Source organism: Salvelinus fontinalis, chromosome 3 (genome assembly GCF_029448725.1).
Source record: "Salvelinus fontinalis isolate EN_2023a chromosome 3, ASM2944872v1, whole genome shotgun sequence".
NCBI lineage: Eukaryota > Metazoa > Chordata > Actinopteri > Salmoniformes > Salmonidae > Salvelinus > Salvelinus fontinalis.
Genome location: NC_074667.1, coordinates 53473807 through 53499798, shown reverse-complemented (window position 1 = coordinate 53499798; position 25992 = coordinate 53473807). Strand labels below are relative to the sequence as shown.

At 43.5% G+C, this 25992-nt stretch overlaps 1 protein-coding gene across 2 annotated transcripts; it reads left to right on the top strand.

The window, feature by feature from the left end:
- Nucleotides 1-5215: 5215 nt before the first annotated feature.
- LOC129851118 (histone-lysine N-methyltransferase SETMAR-like) lies at nt 5216-20893 on the top strand. 2 transcript variants are annotated; one of them, XM_055917404.1, is made up of 2 exons: nt 5216-11722; nt 17168-20893. In XM_055917404.1, the coding sequence occupies exons 1-2, from the start codon at nt 11606-11608 to the stop codon at nt 17975-17977; spliced, it is 927 nt and encodes a 308-aa protein (XP_055773379.1). In that variant the 5' UTR covers nt 5216-11605; the 3' UTR covers nt 17978-20893. The 2 variants fall into 2 exon arrangements, with proteins under 2 accessions (XP_055773379.1, XP_055773380.1); XM_055917405.1 differs by lacking the exon at nt 5216-11722 and adding an exon at nt 11757-14605.
- Nucleotides 20894-25992: the final 5099 nt, after the last annotated feature.

Genomic DNA, 25992 nt, shown 5'->3' with positions numbered 1-25992 from the left:
ATAGACATGAAACTAAACAAGAACAGCGTCTGGACAAGAGAAACAAAACAACATCAATGCAGACACAGGGATGAAACTGAAGAAGTGACAGATATAGGGGAGGCAATCAATGACGTGATGGAGTCCAGGTGAGTCCGATGACTGGTGCACGTAACGATGGTGACATGTGTGCGTAATGATGAGCAGCATGGCAGCCTCGAGTACAAGAGAGAGGGAGAGGGAGCAGATGTGACAGGATACCATCAACCCCACAGGCCTTTTTGGGTTGGAGGGTTTGTATTTTGTCCTGTAGTTTATTCAATGTAATTGGAGAATCCAATGGGTTCTGGTAGTCTTTAATAGTTGATTCTAGGATTTGTATTTGATCGTGTATATGTTTTTGCTGTTTGTTCTTTGTTATAGAGACAAAAAGATTGGAGAAGTGGTTAATCCACACATCTCCGTTTTGGATAGATAACTCTTTGTTGTTGTTTGTTTAGAGTTTTCCAATTTTCCCAGAAGTAGTAAGATTTTATGGATTCTTCAGTTACATTGAGCTGATTTCTGACGTGCCGTTCCTTCTTTTTCCATAGTGTATTTCTATATTGTTTTAGTGATTCTGTCACGTTCCTGACCTGTTTTCTGTTATTTTTGAATGGGTTTAGTTGGTCCGGGTGTGAGTTGGTGTGGGCATTCTATGTTTTGTGTTTCTATGTTTAGGTCATTTGTAATTAGCCTTATATGGTTCTCAATCAGAGACAGGTGTTTGACTTTTCCTCTGATTGAGAACCATATAAAGGTAGGCTGTTCACACTGTTTGTTTGTGGGTGGTTGTCTCCTGTGTCCGTATATGTTTACCACACGGGACTGTATCTTTTGTTTGTAGTCTGTACCTGTTCGTGCGTTCTTCGTTATATGTAAGTTCACAGGTTTTAGGTCAGTCTACGTTCGTTTGTTATTTTGTAGTTTGTTGAAGTGTTTTCGGTTTTTCGTCTTTACTTTAATAAACTTCATTATGTCAAATTATCACGCTGCGCTTTGGTCCAATCCCTACTCCACCTCTTCGTCTGAAGAGGAGGAGGATGATCGTTACAGAACCACCCACCAACCATGGATCAAGCAGCGTGAGAGGGACCAGCAGCAGCAACCTAAAAACCAGGACTCGTGGACTTGGGAGGAAATATTGGCTGGAAAAGGACCCTGGGCTCAGACAGGAGAGAATCACCGCTCTCGGGAAGAGAGGGAGGCAGCTAAAGCCCAGGAGCGGTGGTATGAGGAGGCAGCAAGGAGACGTGGCTGGAAACCCGAAAAGAAACCCCAAAAATTTCTTGGGGGGGAGGCTTAAAGGGAGAGTGGCGAAGTCAGGTAGGAGACCTGCGCCTACTCCCTGTACTTACCGTGGAGAGCGAGAGTACGGGCAGACACCGTGTTACGCAGTAGAGCGCAGGGTGTCTCCTGTACGTGTGCATAGCCCGGTGCGGTACATACCAGCTCCTTGTATCGGCCGGGCCAGATTGAGCATTGAGCCAAGTGCCATGAAGCCGGCTCTACATATCTGGCCACCAGTGCGTCTCCTCGGGCCGGCTTACATGGCACCAGCCTTACGCATGGTGTCCCCGGTTCGCCTACATAGCCCAGTGCGGGTTACTCCACCTCCCCGCACTGGTCGGGCGACGGGGAGCATACAACCAGGTAAGGTTGGGCAGGCTCAGTGCTCAAGGGAGCCAGTACGCCTGCACGGTCCGGTATTTCCGGCGCCACCTCCCCGCTCCAGCCCAGTACCACCAGTGCCTACACCACGCACCAGGCTTCCAGTGCGTCTCCAGAGCCCTGTTCCTCCTCCACCCACTCTCCCAGGGGTGCGTGTCTCCAGCCCAGTGCCTCCAGTTCCGGTACCACGCATCAAGCCTCCTGTGCGTCTTCAGAGCCCTGTACGCACTGTTCCTTCTCCCCGTACTCGCCCTGATGTGCGTGCCCTCAGCCCGGTACCACCAGTGCCGGTACCACGTACCAGGCCTATAGTACGCCTTGAGAGTCCAGTGTGCCCTGTTGTTGCTCCCCGCACTAGCCTGAAGGTGCGTGTCTTTAGCCCGGTACCTCCAGTTCCGGTACCACGCACCAGGCCTACAGTGCGTCTCAGCCGGCCAGAATCTGCCCTCTGCCCAGCGGCCCCTGAATGGCCCGTCTGCCCAACGGCGCCTGAACTGCCCGTCTACCCAACGCCGTCTGAACTGTCCGTCTGCCAAGCGCCGCATGAACTGCCCGTCTGTACTGAGCCTTCAAAGCCGCCCGTCTGCCATGAGCTTACAAAGCCGCCCGTCTGCCATGAGCCTTCAGAGCCGTCTGCCAGACAGGAGCCGCCAGAGCCTTCCGCCAGACAGGAGCAGCCAAAGCCTTCTGCCAGACAGGATCAGCCAGAGCCTTCCGCCAGACAGGATCAGCCAGAGCCTTCCGCCAGACAGGATCAGCCAGAGCCTTCCGCCAGACATGACCAGCCAGAGCCGTCAGCGAGCCATGACAAGCCAGAGCCGTCATCCAGCCATGACCAGCCAGAGCCGTCATCCAGCCATGACCAGCCAGAGCCGTCATCCAGCCATGACCAGCCAGAGCCGTCATCCAGCCATGACCAGCCAGAGCCGTCATCCAGCCATGACCAGCCAGAGCCGTCATCCAGCCATGACCAGCCAGAGCCGTCATCCAGCCATGACCAGCCAGAGCCGTCATCCAGCCATGACCAGCCAGAGCCGTCATCCAGCCATGACCAGCCAGAGCCGTCATCCAGCCAGGATCCGCCAGAGCCGTCATCCAGCCAGGATCCGCCAGAGCCGTCATCCAGCCAGGATCCGCCAGAGCCGTCATCCAGCCAGGATCCGCCAGAGCCGTCATCCAGCCAGGATCCGCCAGAGCCGTCATCCAGCCAGGATCCGCCAGAGCCGTCATCCAGCCAGGATCCGCCAGAGCCAGCCAGCCAGGATCCGCCAGAGCCAGCCAGCCAGGATCCGCCAGTCATTCTGGTGTTGCCCCTCATTCTGGTGTTGCCCCTCATTCTGGTGTTGCCCCTCATTCCGGTGCTGCCCCTCATTCCGGTGCTGCCCCTTAGTCCGGTGCTGCCCCTTAATCCAGTGGGGTTAATTTGGAGGGTGGTCATTGGGAGGAGGCTAAAGAAAAGGGGATTTATTATGGTGGGATGGGGACCACGCCCAGAGCCTGAGCCACCACTGTGGACAGATGCCCACCCAGACCCTCCCCTAGACTTTTGGTGGTGCGTCTGGAGTTCGCACCTTGAAGGGGGGGGGTTCTGTCACGTTCCTGACCTATTTTCTATTATTTTTGTATGTGTTTAGTTGGTCAGGGCGTGACTTGGGGTGGGCATTCTATGTTTTGTGTTTCTATGTTTAGGTCATTTGTAATTAGCCTTATATGGTTCTCAATCAGAGACAGGTGTTTGACTTTTCCTCTGATTGAGAACCATATAAAGGTAGGCTGTTCACACTGTTTGTTTGTGGGTGGTTGTCTCCTTTGTCCGTATATGTTTACCACACGGGACTGTGTCGTTTGTTTGTAGTCTGTACCTGTTCGTGCGTTCTTCGTTATATGTAAGTTCACAGGTTTTAGGTCAGTCTACGTTCGTTTGTTATTTTGTAGTTTGTTGAAGTGTTTTCGGTTTTTCGTCTTTACTTTAATAAACTTCATTATGTCAAATTATCACGCTGCGCTTTGGTCCAATCCCTACTCCACCTCTTCGTCTGAAGAGGAGGAGGATGATCGTTACAGATTCACCATAGTGAAGGCGTAGGCTCAGGTTTTCTGGATGTCTATGTTTTTGGTTGGATAGGTTTCTCAATTTCTTTCTTAGGTTTTTGCATTCTTCATCAAATCATTTGTCATTGTTGTTAATTTTCTTAGGTTGTCTGCTTGATATTTTTAGATTTGCTAGGGAAGCTGAGAGGTCAAATATACTGTTGAGGTTTTCTACTGCTAAGTTTACACCTTCACTATTACAGTGAAACATTTTGTCCAGGAAATTGTCTGGAAGGGATTGAATATGTTGTTGCCTAATTGTTTTATGGCATATTTACATTTAAACCATTTCTTAATATTATTAAATTCCTTTGGCTTTTATGCCTCATGATTAAGCAAAGCTCTGTTCGAGTAGTGTGTGGTTTTGCTGTGATCTGATAGGGTTGTCAGTGTACTGACTGTGAACGCTCTAAGAGACTCTGGGTTGAGGTCAGTGTTAAAGCAGTTTACAGTACTACTGCCAAGAGATGAGCTATAGGTGTACCTACCATAAGAGTCCCCTCAAAGTCTACCATTGACTATGTACATACCTAGCCTCCGACAGAGCTGCAGGAGTTGTGACACGTTTTTGTTGGTTATGTTGTCGTAGTTGTGTCCAGGGGTGCATATAGGGGAAGGAATGCTGTCACCTCCAGGTAGGTGTTTGTCCCCCTGTGTGCTGAGGGTGTCGAGTTCTTGTCCAGTTCTGGCATTTAGGTCGCCACAGACTATTACATGTCCCTGAGCCTGGAAATGTTTGATCTCCCCCTGGGAGATGGAGAAGCTGTCCTCGTTAAAGTATGGGGATTCTATACGGGGGATATAGGTAGCACACATGAGGATATTTTTCTCTGTTCAGATAATTTCCTTATTAATTTCTAGCCAGATGTAAAATTTTCCTGTCTTGACTAATTTAATAGAGTGGGTTAGGTCTGCTCTATACCAAATAAGCATACCCCCATGAGTCTCTTCCCTGTTTCACACCTGCTTTTTTGGTGGATGGGACTACCAGCTCTTTGTAACCTAGAGGGCAACCAGTCTCCTTTATACCATGTTTCTTGTAGGATGACAATGTCTGTATTTCCAGTTTCTTTGATGAACTCTGGGTTCCTGCTCTTTAGGCCAAAGGCAGATTACCTCAGACCTTGTATATTCCAGGATGAGATAGTAAAAGTTTTGTGTTCCATAGTGTTTAGTGTTGTTTTTGTGTGATTTAGGCCCGGACCATCACAGTAGATGTGAGCAGAGCATGTTGAGCATCTGATACATACCTCTTAGGTCGCAGGATGGGGCTTGGGCAGGTGTAATAGTGGGGGTTGGGCCTGTTGCTCTGCTCACGGCCTGGGCATAATATGTCCTGCTGTCATGTTGAGGTCCTTGCCGCAGGGGTGGGGGGCATGGGGTGGGCAGAAGGGGCATAGGTCTGATATGGGGGGGCCTGTATATGGTGTGGCCAGGGTTTGCTTGGGGTGGTCTTAGCTGGTTGGGGTGTGGCTGGTGATGCTGTGGTCTCTCTATCTCTCTCAATTTCAATTTTAATTACAATTTATTGGCATGGAAAACACATTGCCAAAGCAAGTGAAATAGATAATAAACAAAACATATTAACAGTAAACATTACAATCACAAAAGTTCCAAAATAATAAAGACATTTCAAATGTCATATTATGTCTGTATACGATGTTGTAATGATGTGCAAATAGTTAAAGTACAAAAGGGAAAATAAATAAACATAAATATAGGTTGTATTTACAATGGTGTTTTATCTTCACTAGTTGCCCTTTTCTTGTGGCAACAGGTCACAAATATTGCTGCTCTGGTCAACAAAGACATTTCAAATGTCATATTATGTCTATATACAGTGTTTCTCCCTCTTTTTTCTTTATCCCCCCTCTCTCTCTCTCCCTCCCTCCCTTTCCCACTCTCTCTCTCACCCCCCCTTCCCATCCACCTGTTTACATTACCAAAGCAAGTGGAACAGACAATAAACAAATGGGAAATAAACAAGGGAAATAAACAAGCAGAAATGAACAGTAAACATTACACTCACAAAAGTTTTATAAGAATATAGGCATTTCAAATGTTATGTTATTGGCTATTTACACTATTGTAACAATGTGCAAGTATATGTGAAAGGACAAATAAATAAACTGATAAATATAGGTTGCATTTACAATGTTGTTTGTGCTACACTAGTTGCTCTACTACTCTCTTCCTCCCCCTCACTCTCTCTCTCTCCCCATCCCCCTCCCTCCCTCTCCCTCTTCCTCTTCTTCTCTTTCGCTCTCTCTCTCTCTCTTTCTTTCATGGACACAGAGGTTAAAAAACAATCAATAAATCAAATTTACATATCTTTAAAGCCCTTTTTCCATCACCAGTTGTCACAAAGTTCTTATACAGAAACCGAGCCTAAAACCCCGAAGTGCAAGAAATGCAGATGTAGAAGTACTGTGGTTAGGAAAAAATATCTAGAAAGGCAGGATACCTAGGAAGAAACGTAGAGAGGAACCAGGCTCTGTGGGGTGGCCATTCCTCTTCTAGCTGTGCCAGGGGGAGATTCTAAGAGTACAGGGCCATTAAGGCCAGATCGTTCTTCAAGCTTCCAAAGGGTCTGAGGTCAGTTCAATTTGCTCCTGGGTCTGTGTTTTATTGCCAGGGGATTGAGGCGAAGCTCTCCTTAAAAGCATCGCTGCTCTGTCAACGAGAAATACCCCAGATTACAAATATCACCATTTGTCAGCTACACTTTTCATGACTTATTTTGTCAGTGCATCGATCTGGCTTTAAAATATGTCTGGAACACATCTAAACGTCATAATAGCACTCACAGTTATCTTTTCAACTGCCAGTGATTTAAAGATCAATGTTACTGTCAACAGAAATAAAACTAAGGTGAGCAAAACAGTTGCTGTAGGACTCCATGATGGGGGAAACCATAGAATCTCTCCAAGGTATCTAACATCATGTTCAGTTGATAATGATGCTATAGATTACTTTACTCTGAGGATTGACTCCTTTGACATCCCACTGAGCATAGTCCAATATGTCTTTAAAACAATGTCAAGGTCAAACCCCGACAAATGAGGCAATATATTTTTTGGTCTCTCCACAACTTAACAAGGTTTACTATATCCCATCTGTGACATGGATTTTGAACCATAGCAGGGTAAGTGGAAGTTGAAAATCAATCGATTGGATTCAGGAAGTTTCAGTGTCACGTTCCTGACCTATTTCTGTTAGTTTGTTGTATGTGTTAGTTGGTCAGGACGTGAGTTTGGGTGGGCATTCTATGTTGTCTGTTTCTATGTTGGTTTAAGGGTTGCCTGGTATGGCTCTCAATTAGAGGCAGGTGTTTGGCGTTCCTCTAATTGAGAGTCATATTTAGGTAGGTTGTTTACAGTGTTCGTGGTGGGTGGTTGTCTCCTGTGTCAGTGTTTGTCGCACCATACGGGACTGTTCGGTTTGTTTGTACATCGTCATTTTTGTGTAGTCTATTTTCCCTGTTCGTGCGTTCTCCGTGTTTAATGTAAGTTCGTCGTCGAGGTCTGTCTACTCCGTTTGTTGTTTTGTTAGTTTATAGTGAAGTTCGTGTTTTTGTCTTTTCTTTAAATAAATTATGTCAACTCAAGACGCTGCATTTTGGTTTAATCCCTGCTCCTCCTCTTCGGATGAAGAGGTTGAGATTGCTCAAGGCCATAGGATGGGAAAATAATTATTCTTATTTAGTGTGACATAATAAAAAACTATTCAAGGTGTATTTTAGCATTTAATATGTATTCTCTATCCTCATCATATGATTACTGAATGTATATATTATATTGTATTTATATGTTCTATTGATTGTTTATTTTTGTTATTGTCTGAGCTGTAACGCCAATGCCTGTGTTTCTATTTTCTGCACTCACCCAGACCTATCTTCATCCTTCTAGCTTGGCACTCAACCACAGTACATGAAGGCCAAGGTCCATCCCTATCCATTACTTCAATTTCAGCCAGAATAAGGGTTCAATTATTTTCGAATCAGCAGAATTTGCTCTATTATGACCTCAACCTTTCTTCTCCATCTTTGTGAGAGACAAATCTGTGGAATGGCTCTCTCCTCTCCTCCTTCCCCTGGGCCTCCTTCCCCTGGGCCTCCTCCCCCTAGGCAATCAAGCAGGCAGTAGTAACCTGTAGTCAGAAGAGGAGAGAAGAAGAGAAGAGAGGACAAGGGAGCTGAGTAATGGGTGAAAAGTCACTTTTGGGCTTTGCTGTGAAGAAATATCACCATGACACCTTCAGAGAGCCTCTCACCAGTGGCTTGTTCAGACTTGCAACACCAGGCATGTGATTCCCTTGGTTCCCCCTGCATTAACATGAAAGACTCCTGTGTCCTCTATTCCACTACTGTATGAACATCTAGTCGGCTGTTTTGTTGCTGTTGTAATGTTCATCATCAGTTGTATTTAGTTGGGTAACAATTTAGTCATCAGACTTCACACGACTGTAATAGACAATTGAGTTTGTGCTCCAACAGTGATGGTTTAAAAACACTGAAAACCTTTGGGGGGAGGATGACCATCCCTGACTCTACCTAATTGCTTTGTGAAATGTTGTCATGTGAGGAGATCATGCTGCTGTTGCTGTTGCCTAGCAGCAGAGGAAGTCTTCTGACAAGTCTCTGAGGATGCCTGCTCCAGGGTGTGAAAATTCAAGCTGAAGCCATTCTACACACAGACCTACATACAACCTTCATGTCAATTCACTGGAGAGGCAGGAGAAGTTTGTCAATGTGTCATGGTACATTATCTCCATACCTGGTAATGTGTTTAATTATTCTATATTTGTTTCTTTGTTTGTTTCTATGTTTTCTTTCTTTCTTTTTTGCGTTTCACTATTCCTCCTTGTTTGGCAACCTCTGTTGTTTCCAGAAGCAGTGCCTCTCTTTGTTTCATTGGCAGTGGGTCCGTGGCCTTTTATGCACTGGGAGAACCGTGATGGGAGGCCCCTTTGAGAAGCACAGGGAAATGGCAGAGGTAGAGTCCTAGTAATCAAGCCCATTCAGGCTAACAAAGGGAAACAGGGGTAGCCTTTGAATTTATTTATTTTTTGTTCTCCAAAGTCAAACAAGACAGTGAGCAGCATGCCACAGCAACTTTCCTCACAAGCTGAGAGCAGCATCACTGGCAATTTGAAGCCAAGTCAATCAACAGAGAAGCAGTGGACATGGTCTATCATGGTTTTGATCCATTGGCTGTCCAACCACTTGCTTTTGCCTATAGAGCTCCATTTTTATGGAATGGTCTGCCTACCCATGTGAGAGACGCAGACTCGGTCTCAACCTTTAACCTTTCACGAGTATCTACCCCGGATCCGGGAGCACCCCCCCCCCACACTGATTAGCATCGCTAGCATAGCGTCACAATTAAATAGTAGCATCTAAATATCATTAAATCACAAGTCCAAGACACCTAATGAAAGATACAGATCTTGTGAATAAAGTCACCTTTTCAGATTTTTAAAATGTTTTACAGGGAAGACAAAATATGTAAATCTATTAGCTAACCATGTTAGCAAAAGACACCCTTTTTCTTTGTCCACCATTTTTTCTCAACACCAGTAGCTATCACCAATTCGGTTAAACTAAGATATTGATAGCCACTAACCACGAAAAAATCTCATCAGATGACAGTCTGATAACATATTTATGGTATAGGATAGGTTTTGTTAGAAAAATGTGCATATTTCAGGTATAAATCATAGTTTGCCATTGCAGCCAGCATCACAAATCTCACCAAAGCTCCTAGAATTACTACAGACAGCAACCAATTTACTCATCATAAAACATTTCTTAAAAATACACAGCACATAGCAATGGACAGACAGATCTTGTGAATTCAGACAACATTTCAGATTTTCCAAGTGTTTTACGGCGAAAACACAATAAATCGTTATATTAGCATACCACATACGCAAACGTTACCCGAGCACTGATTCTAGCCAAAGAGAGCGATATCATATCATCGCCAAAATATATTAATTTTTTCACTAACCTTCTCAGAATTCTTCAGATGACACTCCTGTAACATCATATTACAACATACATATACAGTTTGTTCGAAAATGTGCATATTTAGCCATAAAAAAACGTGGTTATACAATGAAAATAGTAGCAAAACAAGCCTGGAAATGTCGGTCGCCATCTTTGAGTGATCTAGTTTAATCAATAGCTAATCATATACTTGACTAAAAAATACAGGGTTGACAGGAATCGAAAGACAAATTAGTTCTTAATGCAATCGCTGATTTACATTTTTTAAATTATCCTTACTTTTCAATACAGGTTGCGCCAAGCGAAGCTATACAAAACAAGATGGCGGCGTAAGCTTTAACATTTTTCGACAGAAACACGATTTATCATCATAAATTGTTCTTACTGTGAGCTGTTCTTCCATCAGAATCTTGGGCAAAGAATCCTTTCTTGGGTCTAATCTTCTTTTGGTCGAAAGATGTCCACTTGTCCGTCGAAATGCCCACTAACGTACGACCGGGAGCTCGAAATGTGCCCAGCGCGTCAAAGTGCACAACAAAGCAATGCCTCAAAATCGCACTAAAAGGATATAAATTGCTATACAACGGTTCAAATTAACTACCTTATGATGCTGTTAACACCTATAACGGGTGAAAACATGACCGGAGAAATATTACTGGCTACACTAATGCTTGGAAAAAGAGCAGGGCGGTGTCCACCGCGCGTCCGGCGCAGCTGGAAAAGAGTTCCTACCTACAGGTTTTTTTCTTTTATAGTGGCTGTGATTGCGCAATCGATACCATTCAAAGCGTCATCACGTAAAGGCATCCAGGGGAAGACGTAAGCAGTGTCCGTATCCTCATAGCGTTCACAGTGGCCTTTAAACTGACTCCAGATCAGGGGCCAAAATGTGTGAAATCTGACTCCATGTCAGGGAAATTGCTGTAGAATGAGTTCTGTTCCACTCAGAGACAAAATTCCAACGGCTATAGAAACTAGAGAGTGTTTTCTATCCAATAATAGTAATAATATGCATATTGTACGATCAAGAATTGAGTAGGAAGCCATTTCATCTGTAGAGACAATTATGCTAATTTGAAACAGCACCCCCTATAGTCGCAAGAAGTTAAGTCTTTACTGAAGACTCATCTCTTCAGTGGGTCATATGATTGAGTGTAGTCTGGCCCAGGAGTGTGAAGGTGAATGGAAAGGCTCTGGAGCAACGAACCGCCCTTGCTGTCTTGCTTGGCCGGTTCCCCTCTCTCCACTGGGAATCTCTGCCTCTAACCTTATTACAGGGGCTGAGTCACTGGCTTACTGGTGCTCTTTCATGCCGTCCCTAGGAGGGGTGCGTCACTTGAGTGGGTTGAGTCACTGACGTGATCTTCCTGTCTGGGTTGGCGCCCCCCCCTTGGGTTGTGCCGTGGCGGAGATCTTTGTGGGCTATACTCAGCCTTGTCTCAGGATGGTAAGTTGGTGGTTGAAGATTTCCCTCTAGTGGTGTGGGGGCTGCTTTGGCAAAGTGGGTGGGGTTATATCCTTCCTGTTTGGCCCTGTCCGGGGGTATCATCGGATGGGGCAACAGTGTCTCCTGACCCCTCCTGTCTCAGCCTCCAGTATTTATGCTGCAGTAGTTTATGTGTCGGGGGGCTAGGGTCAGTTTGTTATATCTGGAGTACTTCTCCTGTCTTATCCGGTGTCCTGTGTGAATTTAAGTATGCTCTCTAATTCTCTCTTTCTCTCTTTCTTTCTCTCTCTCGGAGGACCTGAGCCCTAGGACCATGCCTCAGGACTACCTGGCATGATGACTCCTTGCTGTCCCCAGTCCACCTGGCCATGCTGCTGCTCCAGTTTCAACTGTTCTACTTGCGGCTATGGAACCCTGACCTGTTCACCGGACGTGCTACCTGTCCCAGACCTGCTGTTTTCAACTCTCTAGAGACAGCAGGAGCGGTAAAGATACTCTTAATGATCGGCTATGAAAAGCCAACTGACATTTACTCCTGAGGTGCTGACTTGATGCACCCTCGACAACTACTGTGATTATTATTATTTGACCATGCTGGTCATTTATGAACATTTGAACATCTTGGCCATGTTCTGTTATAATCTCCACCCGTCACAGCCAGAAGAGGACTGGCCACCCCTCATAGCCTGGTTCCTCTCTAGGTTTCTTCCTAGGTTTTGGCCTTTCTAGGGAGTTTTTCCTAGCCACCGTGCTTCTACACCTGCATTGCTTGCTGTTTGGGGTTTTAGGCTGGGTTTCTGTACAGCACTTTGGGATATCAGCTGATGTAAGAAGGGCTATATAAATACATTTGATTAGAATTTGATTTGTATTATGCCCTTCAAAGCCCAGGTCTTCTGTGATGTTGTCTTCTCATTAAACATAAAATAGTTAATTAAAGATCCCCAACAAGCTCTGTCAACAAGAGAACAGGAGGTAAGGAATGTGCTTCATCCTATTGTCAAACACTATTGTGAGAGCCAGACATTGTGAAGTCATTTTAATGACATAGAGACCCTTATTAGGAAAAACAAGCTGGTACTTTTGGTACATTAGCACCAATTTTCAAATTGGAAGTCAACTCAAAACACATTCCCTCTTTCTCAGTGCACATTATCTCCCTCTATTTTATTGGATAGCAAACTCCCATTGGTAAATGTAATGTATTTGTGTGGACTGAGTTTGCAGCACTCGGGGAATCCAGAGAGATTAACTTCAAGCTGTGCGGGTAGAATGTTATACAGTCTAGCTAAATACTATTTCAACCTGTACTGTTTGCTTATTTTTCTGCAGACAGGGAGGCAGGAGCACACAGTAAGAGGACAAACAAGCTGATGGGAGTTTGAAAAAGTTCATATTTTATAGAGATTGGAGGACATAAGAAAAAAATATATACTGCATTTTGCTGACTACAGACCTGGGCTCATCGATCATCGTCATGACAGCCATTAATAATCTTAAACGTTCTGTCCATAACTAAAGTCAGTTTCCTTAAAGATTCATCTTGTTGGTGAGCATATTTAATGACTTTAATGCCCCAACGGCAATCATTTGCTTTACGTTATATTTCATTCCCAGGAGAAATTCAGTAAAACTCCAAATCACAAATGGAGTTTTTTCACAAGGACATTGTAAACGAGAGAGGATAGCGGGAGTATTCTCAGAGGAAGAGGACAAACGGTCAGTTGTGTGTGCAGCTGAGATGCCAGCCAGCAATGTGGCAATGTGACCTCTCTCCATCTGCTTCCTTCAGCCACTTGAGTCCAAACCTATGCATTTATTATGTATGACAACATGAAAACAACATCATGCCATGGTACGGATAGAGCTGAAAACTGCCGAAATGACTCCCCTGAAAATAAACGACGTTCTAACAAAAAAAATCTAACAAGAAATATGAAATGTGCATCCTGTCCAACATCTATGCATTTGTACAAAAAGCGAACTTAATGGAAATCCTGATGACCGCATTGTTTGTTTTAAGGCCAGGCAGTATCTCTCCTAGCAACATCACACCATATTGGACAGGATAGTGACTGAGGAAGGAGGTAAACAGAAGCCTGGAACCACGACTTTCCTTCTTCATTTCCTATCCCCTCCCCATGGGTCTGAGGAACAGCTGGAGGGCGGTGCTTCCAAAGCCCCATCATTACAGGATGGATGATGTCACTCACTGGCAGGACGGCAGGGTTGCTTCCAATGTTGTTCATTTGGTGTGTCATTATCTCCAAGGTAACACTGGTCAACCTGTTGCATCCTGACCGGTTGCATCACTGCCTGGTATGACAACTGCTCGGCATCCGACCGTAAGGCGCTACAGAGGATAGTGCATACAGTCCAGTACATCACTGGAGCCAAACTTCCTGACATCCAGGACCTATATACTAGGTGGCGTCAGAGGAAGGTCCAAAAAATTGTCAAAGACTCCAAGTCATAGAGTGTTCTCTATGCTACCGCATGTCAAGCATTACCGGAGTGTAAAGTCTAGGTCCAAAATGCTCCTTAACAGCTTCTACTCCCAAGCCATAAGACTGCTGAACAATTAATCAAATGGCCACCCGGACTATTTGCATTGACCCCCACTGCTTTGTTTTTACACTGCTGCTACTTGCTGTTTATTATCTATGCAGCGTCACTTTTTTTTACTTAGTTTTTTTTATTTAACTTTATTTTTTACTTATTTTAGTTAGTAAATATTTTCTTAACTCTATTTTCTCAAAACTGCATTGTTGGTTAAGGGCTTGTAAGTAAGCATTTCACGGTAAGGTCTACACCTGCTGTATTTGGTACTTGTGACAAATAAAATTGATTTGATTTGAGAGGAAGGGAAGGGAAGGTCCTTGCTCCTCATTCACTCATGCGTCAGATTGTCCCCCTCCAGCTGGGTTCAAACTCATTTGTTTGTGCTCATATGATGTGGGAACCACAGGACACTTTTCCCTCCTATGGCCATGTTTTATTAGCTCTATAACAATGGCCTACCGTGATTCATTACGTGATGACTGTACCTGGGTCTCTTTGTCAAGTCTCATAGCGCCACATACCGCAAAAATGGCAGAAATGCAATAGTGAGATTGTGCTCGAAGCCCGCTAGGCGGCGACATTGTAAAACATTCACACTAGACTTTCCGGAAGCCTCTTCTTTGAGTGTTGTAGTGCTTTTTCTCTGTTGACATGTTTCTCTAGCTAGCTAACTTTGAGAGCTGAACATTTAGCGAGAAAATATGAGTATAATAAAGGTTTTTGATCAGTATTTGTGCAAGGGTCTCGAAAAAGTTCCAGTTTTACGAGAGGGCAATGTCAGCAAAGAAGAATATTCTGATTTTCAGGTAAAATGCTTTATTGTAGCTAGTCGTAGCTGACTGGTTAGCCCATGCCAATACAAATAGCCAGCAATCTAACTTAGAAATTGTCAGGCACCATTATTCCACGTGTGTAATTGTTTATATGGATAAACCATAGTTACTTTGCCTATGCTACATTGTGATAATGAAACTATTGCAACTTCTTGCATTGGTGCTTGTAAACAATTATCTGATGAGAACCAGGTTGAAGTCGAAGAAGAAGCAGTTTTCTTTATATTCAGGGGGAAATAACAAAAGGTGCAACAACCTATTTCTTTGCAATAGGAACATTTAGAAATATCTTCTTCGAATTCGCAACATCATGTCTGGTCGAGGACCTAAAATTAGTAGCGGTCAGTGTCGTTTAAGATGAGGGAGGACGATTTTTTTTTCATGAGCATGGCATCCATTCTATTACAGCATATTGGATGACTGTCATTCATCTTCCATTCACCCAGTTCAATGTAACAGCGATAGGTTTAGGCTACTACATGATACTAACATTTTCCCTATACCCATCATGAGGTTGCTACAACCTAGCCTATGAATTAAAGTTTATAACATAGGCGACACACTGACGGTGATATTCAAACCGCCTTGCACACTCTTGCCTGCATGTAGCTGATATAGGGTGTAATCATTAGTCCAAAAGTTGCAAACAAGAGTTTCTATTGCGCAAATGTATGTGTGTTTATCCCCATTGTGTTCCATTTGCTTCTGTTTAAGATTTTTTTCAACAAAATCAGTTCAATGAATTACACCCCATATCACACTTAAACACAGTTCACTTTCATAGCAACCACGTTGTATTACTTCTCGCATGCGCTCTCCTCCTCTCACTTCTTCCCTTCCCTTGTGGACTTCAATGCACAACACATCAGCTGTATGTGACCAGGCATAAAAAAAACGTTCCAAGCCAAACCGCTACACAGAGCCTACATCGTTGTCACCATATTTGCTAAAGTAACGTCATAGTCAGCATAGCTAATATAATTAACTCGTTAGTAAACCCGCTACAATCAAGCAGTAATGTTAGTGTACAGTCAGTAAGCAGTTACACCGGTGGGCCCCGGTGGCAATAAATTAGTAAAACCAGAAGCTTACCTTGACTTGGAAGAGTTCCAGTGTTGTGTTTGATAGTCATAGCCAGGTAGCTAACATAGCATCCCTCTGTTGGAGCATGGGTGTTTCAGTAGACTGAACTAGCTAGCTGCATTTGCTAGTTAAGTAAGTAAGTGAAACTGAAATTGAAAAATAATTATAATCTCTCTATTTCTCTCTTGCTTCTCCTTCATTTTGGAAGAAATACATTTTTTTCAAAACTGTGAAACTATTGTCTTTCTCTCTCTTTGGGGCAACTACTCACCACATGTTATGCACTGTAGTGCTAGCTAGCAGTAGCTTATGCTTTCAGTACTAGATTCATTCTCTGATCCTTTGATTGGGTGGACAACATGTCAGTTCATACTGCAAGAGCTCTGATAGGTTGGAGGACATCCTCCAGAGGTTGTCATAATTACTGTGTAAGTCCATGGAAGGGGGTGAGATCCACAAGCCTCCTAAGTTTTGTATTGAAGTCAATGTACAGAGAGGAGGACAGAAGCTAGCTGCACTGGCTACACCATGGTGCTACAGAGTGCTGTGGAGGCTACTGTAGACCTTCTTTGAAAAATAGTGTGTTTTAATCAAATATTTGGTGACGATTATATTTAGTATAGTTTCATCTAAAAAGGATAACTTTTGTAATGTTTATTTTATTTTTATGAAATTCACTGAGGAGGGTGGTCCCCCCCTTCCTCTTCTGAGGATCCTCTACTGTTTACAATCGATTAAACCAAAGGGAAACTGTGTAGTAATAATAATGGGCCTACATTTATACAGTTACTTGACTGTGTCCAGCTCACTAATAATCACCTAAATTGAAACTAGACAGTCAGGGAGTATCGCAAATTCCAAATACAATGGCTAGAGGACAATCTTTTGCAAATTCTGATGGCAAGGAAATAATTTATAACCAATTTTCAGTGCGGCCCTCCGGACCTCATTGAAGACCAAATGCGGTCCCCGTGGCAAAATGAGTTTGACACCCCTGCTGTAGACACTGGTATAAAGAACAGCTGTAGATCTTCATTCAGGCTGTCTAAACTGTTTTCTGCCAGCTGGTGGCAGCACAATATCATCACTGGCCACCACTTGGACTGTCTGAGTGAAATGGAGAGAATCTGAAATAGGCTATTGTAACTACTGAACCTTCGGAACTGCACCACTTTACAATCTCCTTACATGTCTTTCTCTTTCTCACCACGGCTTGCTTAAAGGAACATAGCTATGCAGGATTGGATGATATTACAGGGAAGAAAAAACATAGCTTCTATGTGTGATTGAAGAAGCTTTTTCTCTGTAACTATGTCCTCTAAACAAGTGAAATCCCCCAGAGCCTAATATCTTGAGTGGTTGTTTTTATTACTGTTTTAAATTGCTCTGATTACCTTTGTATCTGATAAAAAACTTCAGTCCCCTCTCCTCCATCTGTCTCTTTGGTTTCAGTATTCTCCAGAGAACATCCAGGGGCCAGGATGTGACATAGACCCCAGTGAGGTGACTCTTCCTGGATGCTCCTGCCACGCCCACTCCTGCCTTACAGAGAGCTGCTCCTGCCTGCAGACATACGGACAGACATGCAGACAAACGTACGACAGCCACGGCCGACTCCAAGACCAGGGGGATACAGAGACTGGTTACTGCAGGCCTGTGTTTGAGTGTAACGCCTTGTGTGGCTGTAGTGAGGCCTGCTGTAACCGGGTGGTCCAGAGAGGCCTGGGGCTCAAGTTGTGTGTCTACCCCACAGAGGACAGGGGCTGGGGGATGCGGGCGCTGGAGCCTATCCCCTGTGGATCCTTTGTGTGTGAGTATGCCGGGGAGGTGATCGGCTTTGAGGAGGCCAGACGCAGACAGCTTGCTCAGGGGCTTGAGGACAACAACTACATCATTGCTGTGCGGGAGTATGCTGGTCAGGGCCAGGTCAGTGAGACCTTTGTGGACCCAACTGTGGTTGGGAATGTGGGGCGTTTTCTGAACCACTCCTGCCAACCCAACCTGTTCATGGTGCCTGTCCGGGTGCACTCCCTGGTGCCCAGGCTGGCCCTGTTCGCTGGCAGGGACATCACCCCTCAGGAGGAGCTCACATTTGACTACTCAGGGGGCTATAGCAATATGTCCTCTGTGGAGAGGTTGGTCCAGAGCGACCCTGGGACAGAGGCCAGTGAGACAGGTACCCTCCAGAGGAAACCATGCCACTGTGGTGCCCAGAACTGTTCCCAATTTCTGCCTCTGGATGTATCTGTTCTCAACAATTAGATTAGAGGGATGCATTTATTTGGTTAATGTTTATAAATTGATATTTTGATATTTGAAGTGATTATGGAAAGGAGAGACACTGCACTGAACCCTTTTTTTGTCATTTCTGTTGAATACAACTCTCTCATTCTAACGTATGTTTATTTTATTAAATGTCAGTCCATGTGTCTTTGCACCCATGTGACAGTTCTGTGCGAACAGCATCATCCATCATTTTAGATTGGTTTGTATGACATCCGTGGCATCACTAACCCAGGCTTCTGGGGTATTCATCCTATGCTTACCAGTGTGGCATCCATCTGGATTAAAGGGGAAATCTGGGATTGGTGCATCCATCTAGATTAAAGGGGAAATCTAGGATTGGTGCATCCATTTTGAATTCATACTGTCATTGATTATAAAGGGCTCATGAGCTTAGTTCAACTGTCTTAACCCATCAGAACCCAAGCTATAAGCCTGTTTTACTAGTTTTTTGGGAAACAATGTAATTCTAAACAAACACTGTATAGTTTCAAAACATGGTTAAAATGTAATTGATGGTCAGTAGCTCTCAGCTGTTTACCATAGCAAGTGCCAGGGTGCCATTTATGATGACCCACTTTTCTGTCACGACTGCCCACTATCTCACTGTCCCCACCCTCTTTCTGTTGGATGGCATCGCTGATCTGATAAAAAGATACAGCATTTCTATCACAAAGTATAAACTTCATCTGTGTTGTGCAGACCAGCTAAAAGCTCTCTCTGTCAGAGAGTACTTGTGCTATGTGGGGCACGTCCCACCAGACCTAGCTATCAAAACACTTCAGTCCACAAGTGGCCTATATATAAGCCCTCGCCCCATATCTCACTGACAGCAGATTCATCTAGCAGGTCTTTATATTAACTATGCACTGACTGATATTGACTACAGCAAAAGAGGGGTCTGGTTTTGTAGGGTTTTGTATACTTATAAGAATCATATGTGCTCATCTGCTCATAGATTGGCACAACAATGTTGTATGCAAAGACATTTCTCTCTCAAAAGACATCCATTTAACCTTAAAAGATATAGAGCATACACGTTGGTGGTATCTTGTCTCCATCCCTCAACTTTACAAATATCTCTGTGGTCTTTCAACACAGTGTCCTCCTGAAGGTATCTTCAGCTCTTCATTGGAGCCAAGAATCTCCAGAGGTGTGAGCAATTAAGAAGGGCCGGGGGGTATTTTAATATAGTAACAGGTCTTATTCCCCTGCCACGGGAGGGGCCAAGGTGTCCTGCTTTACTGTGACCATTCTTAAATCAGGCCCCTCTCAAACTGCCCCACTTTCAGTCTAGACCCGCTTTCATCCCAGCTGCTTATTAATATCCACATCTAGGTTAATTAGCACAGAGACCGTGGTGTGTTCCATCCAGAAATAAGACCAGCACTCCAGTCACGTTGGGGGACGGAGGAGAGCAGCGTGGCTCAACCACTGGGTGGACTCATTTTACTTCACCCAGGACAAAGGGTTGGCGGAATTGTCACATTTTAGACCATCCTATTGGTCCTAAAGTAAATCTTTGTCCAGCCGGGGCACCATACGAGCTGAAATGAAGGCACCCATCCTCTCTAACATGGTTTGGAGATGGAAGGCCTAAGCCAATCAGAGTTAACCATCAGGTGGATTTGTTTTTCTTTGTTAGAGAGAGAGATTAACTTTAATGCATCAACCTACATTTTTTTCTCAGCTAACGTATGAGGGTTCCCTTTGCTCTATTTGTTTAGTTATGTTTGGTTATGGTCCAAATTTTCCATGGCAACCCTTCTGCTGTCATCCCACTCCTATCACAGGTGGCACAGTATATCACAGAAACACCTTTGACCAGTGACATTTTGCTTTAATCAAGGTAGCGGTCTGGTTGGTATGTGTCAGCAGGTAACAGCTATTTTGGACAGGTGATTGGACACCAAGGTTTATTCATTTATTACGTTTATTTGAGATGGACAATGTACAACAAAACATACGTTTCAGCGTATGAGAAGTGATGTGTTGCACCAGATTTAACTGACAGCTAATTTACATCACCGGTTGTAGGCATGGTGCAGGCAGGCAGTGTTCCACACAAACTGTTCAGGACTGGAGCTGGAACTCAGTGCCTCATTCCCAGGACAGTCACCTAGCAACCAGCAGTTAACCACATGATATGAACTTCCTCCTGGTGATTACAGTCACACTAGTCACAACACTTAAGAGGGACATACATTTATTGTAGACTACAGTAAGGTTATACCCAGCTAGCACATTTGGTTCCTTGGAAGTTGTGGGAATGTACGTTTTTGTTTTCCCATTGGTTCTGGTTACGAAGCCATACGTTTTCTGACCTTTAAACGGAACGTTTTCTAAATTTCGCCTGTTCTGGAAACGTTAATTGTTAGGTTGCAGGGAGGTTCTGTGAACGTTTTGCTATGGTTCCCTGAAAGTTTTCCTGGGAGGTTTTGTTAAGGTTCTGAGAGCTAATTAAATTACGTTTTTTGAAAATGTTTCAATAAGAATTTTATTAACACTGCTAGCTTAGGTTAACTGTTTTGAACTCCAAGCACAGAGAGGACACATGGGAATTCATTTGTTTAGTCATTAATCATGCAAACAGATCAAATGTTTTATTGTTCTATGACATCAGTGAGATTCAAACCTATGGTCTTCTACTCTCTATCCAGGGAATTAGTCCACTGCGCTACCAGGATGGAGCTAGTGTGCCATGTTTTTTTCAACTCATACAAAACTGTTCATTTTAGTCTATTCAAACGGACTCGATTTCAAAGAAAACAAGCACCCATTAAGATCACACCTGAACACACTTAACGAGATAGAGGATAGAGAGCGTTTTGTTGATGCTGAGAATGGAATGTATATGTTTTTAAATAAAAAATATATAATTTTCTTTGAACATTACTAATGTTTTGTGTTTTTTTATGGGAAGTTTTCTTAATGTTCTGAGCACATGCCTTTAAATAGAACCATGCGGAAACCTGCAGAAAACATTACTCTGAAGTACTGTTCCCACAGAAGAATGGTGTTTTTTAGCGTTCTCTGAATGATCTTGAGAATATGACTTTAAATAGAACCATGCGGAAACCTGCAGAAAACATTACTCTGAAGTACTGTTCCCACAGAAGAATGGTGTTTTTTAGCGTTCTCTGAATGATCTTGAGAATATGACTTTAAATAGAAACATGAGGAAACCTGCAGAAATGTTATGCCAAAGAACTGAAATTACTACAGAAGAAAGTTGTTTCTTAACGTTCTCTGAATAATCTGAGAACATTACTTTAAATAGAACCATGAGGAAACTTGTAGGAAACATTATGGGAAGGTTGTATGCAAAATAACCATAGGACAACCACGCTCTCACCAAGCTCTAAGAAACATATGGTTCTCAGAACGTTATGTGCTAGCTGGGTACTGTCCTTCTAAGCTACTGTCTGTCTACAATATACAGTAGGTCATACCTGTACCATTTTAACTCTCTTTGACCTCAAGAAAAATGTACAGGGCCAAATGTTTTGCTCAATTCGTCATCTAAAATGAGCATGGTATAGCCTAGTAAGAAAGTGTATATTGTGCTCTATTTTATGAGTTCAGGGAGAATTTGTTATTGTCCTAGATGCATAGTACTGGTTGATCTAGTAGTTTGTCTTGATCAAAATAAAAACTTGCCATAGTGATCTCCATACATATAATCAGCGGAATATTGAAGCCAGTGTTGTGGTGGTACACTTTCTGGATACTTTCTTTTGTGTGAGTGTCCAATGACACAATCTTTCCACCTTTTACAGCTCTTGGCTACAACTTAACTGGCCATTGCAGTTCCTTGTTTTCCACTGATGCTAGGTACATAAAGGGCTGCTAATATGACTTTAACGTGATAGAGACAAGAAGAAGCGAGTGTAGAGGCTATTTCAGGATGAATCACCAGTGTAGTAATAAGGCCTGGCAGCCTGTCATCTCTGAAGTGGAGCACCTCTCTAATGAGGGAACACATGTCATTGCCACCAAACTTGGGGCCAATTTTTTTTTTATTGAGTCAACACAGATAAAAATAGATCTGTTGGGGCCACAGCTGGGAGAATAAAAAATGTAATTTCAAGAAAATAGTTTCAATAGTGTTTCAGGGCTTTGAAGTTGTTTTGTAGCTATTTGTATAGAGAAATTTGACAAAATCGTGTATCATCGAACCATTTGTGTTTTCTCTCTAAGATGTAACAATCCTATTACCAGTGTTCTCTCTCACCACAGTCCGTGATAATCTCTGATAATACAACACATTTGGTTGGACTGGAACATCTTTGTGTTATGTTTTCACACATTCCTTTGCCTTGAATTGTCTCTGTTTTGGTAGATGGATTGTCTACTGTATATTCATGAAACATATGTACATTGGGACAGTACAACGTTAGTATGTATAAGCATGACAGTGAAAGCTTGTCAGTGAGGCTGTAGCTCTGTCTGGTTTGTCGGCTGACTGGGTCTAAAGGAATTACCTGCTGTTAAAGGGGATCTGGTTCTATGGGTTAAATAGGTGAGTTGATCATTACCCCTGCATTGCTTTCTAGATGTTCACCTTGTTCAAAGGAGGGGCTCGTTGGTGCAGTCATCACACTCTTGAAATGTGGAGAATCACACTCTTCCATTTTTAGGTCCACTAATTTAAATGCTGACAATCTGAGACAAACACCACCTGGTAGACAATATGTTCTAGTTCATCTCTATTATGCTGAAATCAAGAGCATGGGGTGAAGAGACATTAGTATTTTGGTCTACAAAACGCGTATGAGTGGATGGTATGACAATATACTGTACATATGAGCAGAATGAATGTCCCATGATATCAAGCATTTATTCTCACCCTTGAAGTGATGGGCTGTGTATTTCCTTTTACCAAAGATACAAGTCAATTCTAAATGCCTGCGAAGAATAATGTGTAGGAAAATACATGATGTGAACATCATTTTTCACACTTTGAGAGCAGCAACAGAAATAATAGCACAAACTGCTAGGCCTAATTAGAATCTCTGCAGCTGGTTTATTAAGCATGTTTCCGTAGGGGATAGCGAAGCCATTATACCGGCATAATTGTATTTTATTTTTAGTGAGGAAGAACTCTACACTGTCGGGCACAGCATCAGTTCCTGTTCTTTTGACAACAAACCCACGTGAAACTGAACCCTAGACCTGTACTCTGAAGAGAGGAGAGGGCCGTGAAATTCATGAGAACGTGCTGGGTCACTAGACATTTGAAAAGCAACCGCATCTTGAATCTGTTGGCCATAAAAAATATATGTATTCTAAATTATCATCTTCTCTCAACTCCAATTATAAGGGTTATTTTTTTCTCCCAACATCCTCATAGCCACTTTTGTCCTGTTTTTATCACTCGCATCTGCATGCAACTAAACCCAGAAACCTGTCTGTCCGCAGGCTGCTGTCCTACGACACATTCTAGCCAATAGCATTTGAAACATCCGATGTTATCAATGGGGGTATTCTACTTAATCTGGCATTTATTTTTACATTTCCGGCTTGGTTGACGTGATGGGATGCAAATGAAGGGAGGACAGGGAGGAAAGGAATTTGCTTTCAGAGAGCTCAGTACTCCCATGCAGGCATGGCTTATAGTGTAATGTAGACGGGGGGGGGGGGGGGCACTTCTGTGATAGATAAACCAACCAGCCATGTTCTTTCCTCTGTCTCACTGGGATCTGAACCACATGGTTCATAACAGGGGTGTAAGGGGCTGGCTGCTCCAGTCTGGTAAACTCCATTAGCTTTGAACATGCAGCGGCTCCTCTGAAGAAAGAGCTGATTCATAGTCTGCACACCACACGTCGATGGAACGGGCTGCATGGGGAAAGCAGCATAGAGACTGTTGACAGTTGTGTCTCGCCTGTCAGGGGAGAAAAATCAAAGTGGTTCTCTGGTAGAGTGTTAGGGTCAAAAGTACAACACCCTGATGGAATGAATATTTCAGTGTTTGAAGAGCTTTCCTGGGTCTAACCTGATCTGCTCTGTTACATTCACTGTGTAGTGTAAGCTTTACATCGTCACAAAAACTAACTTGTGCCAAGAAGCCACATCAGTAGAGCAGAACATGGCGAAGACAGGATATAGTGGGTTACTGACCTTGAAACCTGGCACATTCTGAAAAACAACCGGTTTGACCCAGCTTGCATACACAGAAGCTAGAGAAAGGTAGTATAATGTTAAACCTGAGGAATGGAGGAGAGAGGAACTGTCTCTGGAGTCATTGCTCCCAGCAGTGTCATGGTTCACTGCACCAGATACAGGAGACAGTGAGAAGCTAACACATCCTTAGTGCAGTGCTCCCTCTTCATATCCATTACCATGTTTTTCCATATAGTCGTGTTGTATTTCTCCTATCAAATGCACATCACTTATGGTGTGCTGGCCTGGGCCAAAGAAATATTGTAATCAGAAAGTAGTGCCCATCTAGTTACATGAGAAAACTCAAGAGGGCTTAAAGTTGGTCATCCACTACAAATGGAGACAGATTTCACCAGATAATGACACAAAACAAAGGCAGTACGTCTTTATTATGGAATATATCAGAGAGGAAGCTCATCATTATTTCCTCATAATGAAAGCAATAGCTGCATGGCTGCACATAATACCAGAGTTTCTTTGGTTGTAATTGAGTTTGGCCTCGCTATCGTCATTTTGATCAATACTAGGATTAGATTAGAGACAGGGCCCTCACAGAAATAACAACCTTGAGACTCAGACAAGGTTTGTGAATCAAGATAACCATCTACAGGTAACTGCTAAAATAAAGGAAACACCAACATAAAGTGTCTTAATAAGGTGTTGAACCACCAGGAGCCAGAACAGCTTCAATGCACCTTGGCATAGATTCTACAAGTGTTTGGAACCCTATTGGAGGGATGTGACACCTACTTCCACGAGAAATTCCATCAATCTGTGTTTTGTTGGTGGTGGAAAACAGTCTCATGCGCCGCTCCAGAATCTCCCTTGCTATTCGGGATCCCTACCCCATTGAAGTTGAAATGTAAAATGTTTAATGTAAGGGTTATAGTTAGGGTAAGGATAGGGTTTAAGGTTAGGGTTAGGGTTTAGGGTAGGGATCCCAGATAGCACTAACCCTCCAGAATCTCCCATAAGTGTTCAATTGGGTTGAGTTCTGGTGACAGATGGCCATGGCATATGGTTGACATTATTTTCATGCTCATCAAATCATTCAGTGACCACTCATACAAAGCCATGGTAGCCAAAATAATTGCCTGCCCAGAATTGTTATACATTACCCTAATAATGATAGGATGTTACTTACTTAATTAACTCAGTGTCAGAGCCGTGTGTATAGGTGGCAGGGAAGTCAGGCGCAGGAGAGTTAAACGGAGTTTAAATGGAGACTTTTAATAAATGTCCACTTAACATGCTCCAAACAAAACTGTACATACATAAAAATAAACATGGGTACGAGGACCCGTCGCGCACCTATACACCAATAAACAACAGTTGACATAAAACAATCTCTGACAAAGACATGAGGGGAAACAGAGGGTTAAATACACAACAGGTAATGGATGAGATTGAAAACAGGTGTGTGGGAAGACAAGACAAAACCAATGGAAAATGAAAAATGGATCGATGATGGCTAGAAGACCGGTGACGTCGACCGCCGAACACCGCCCGAACAAGGAGACGCAACGACTTCGGCAGAAGTCGTGACACTCAGGGATCACACCTGCGTGTGGAAGCACGTGCTTTCAATACACTTTGTACATTATCCTTCATTTACTTACATTTCTAGTGTTTCCATTATTTTGGTATTTACCTGTACATTTACACCCACACACAACGTTGGCAGAGGAATGGCGTCAGGCCGGAACAGTCAGACACAGTGGTTCTAAAACTGCAAACATACACACAAGCATTCACGTACACACATACTGCACATTCCCTCAAATCTCACATACACACACCCACACACATGGGGAATGCATTTAGTCATC

What these genes read in the sequence shown, in the direction of transcription:
- LOC129851118 (XM_055917404.1), top strand. Translation starts at nt 11,606, where the DNA reads ATGCTGCTGCTCCAGTTTCAACTGTTCTACTTGCGGCTATGGAACCCT. An exon ending in CTCTAGAGACAGCAGGAGCG is followed by an intron (nt 11,723 to 17,167) that starts GTAAAGATACTC and finishes CTTTGGTTTCAG; the next exon opens with TATTCTCCAGAGAACATCCA.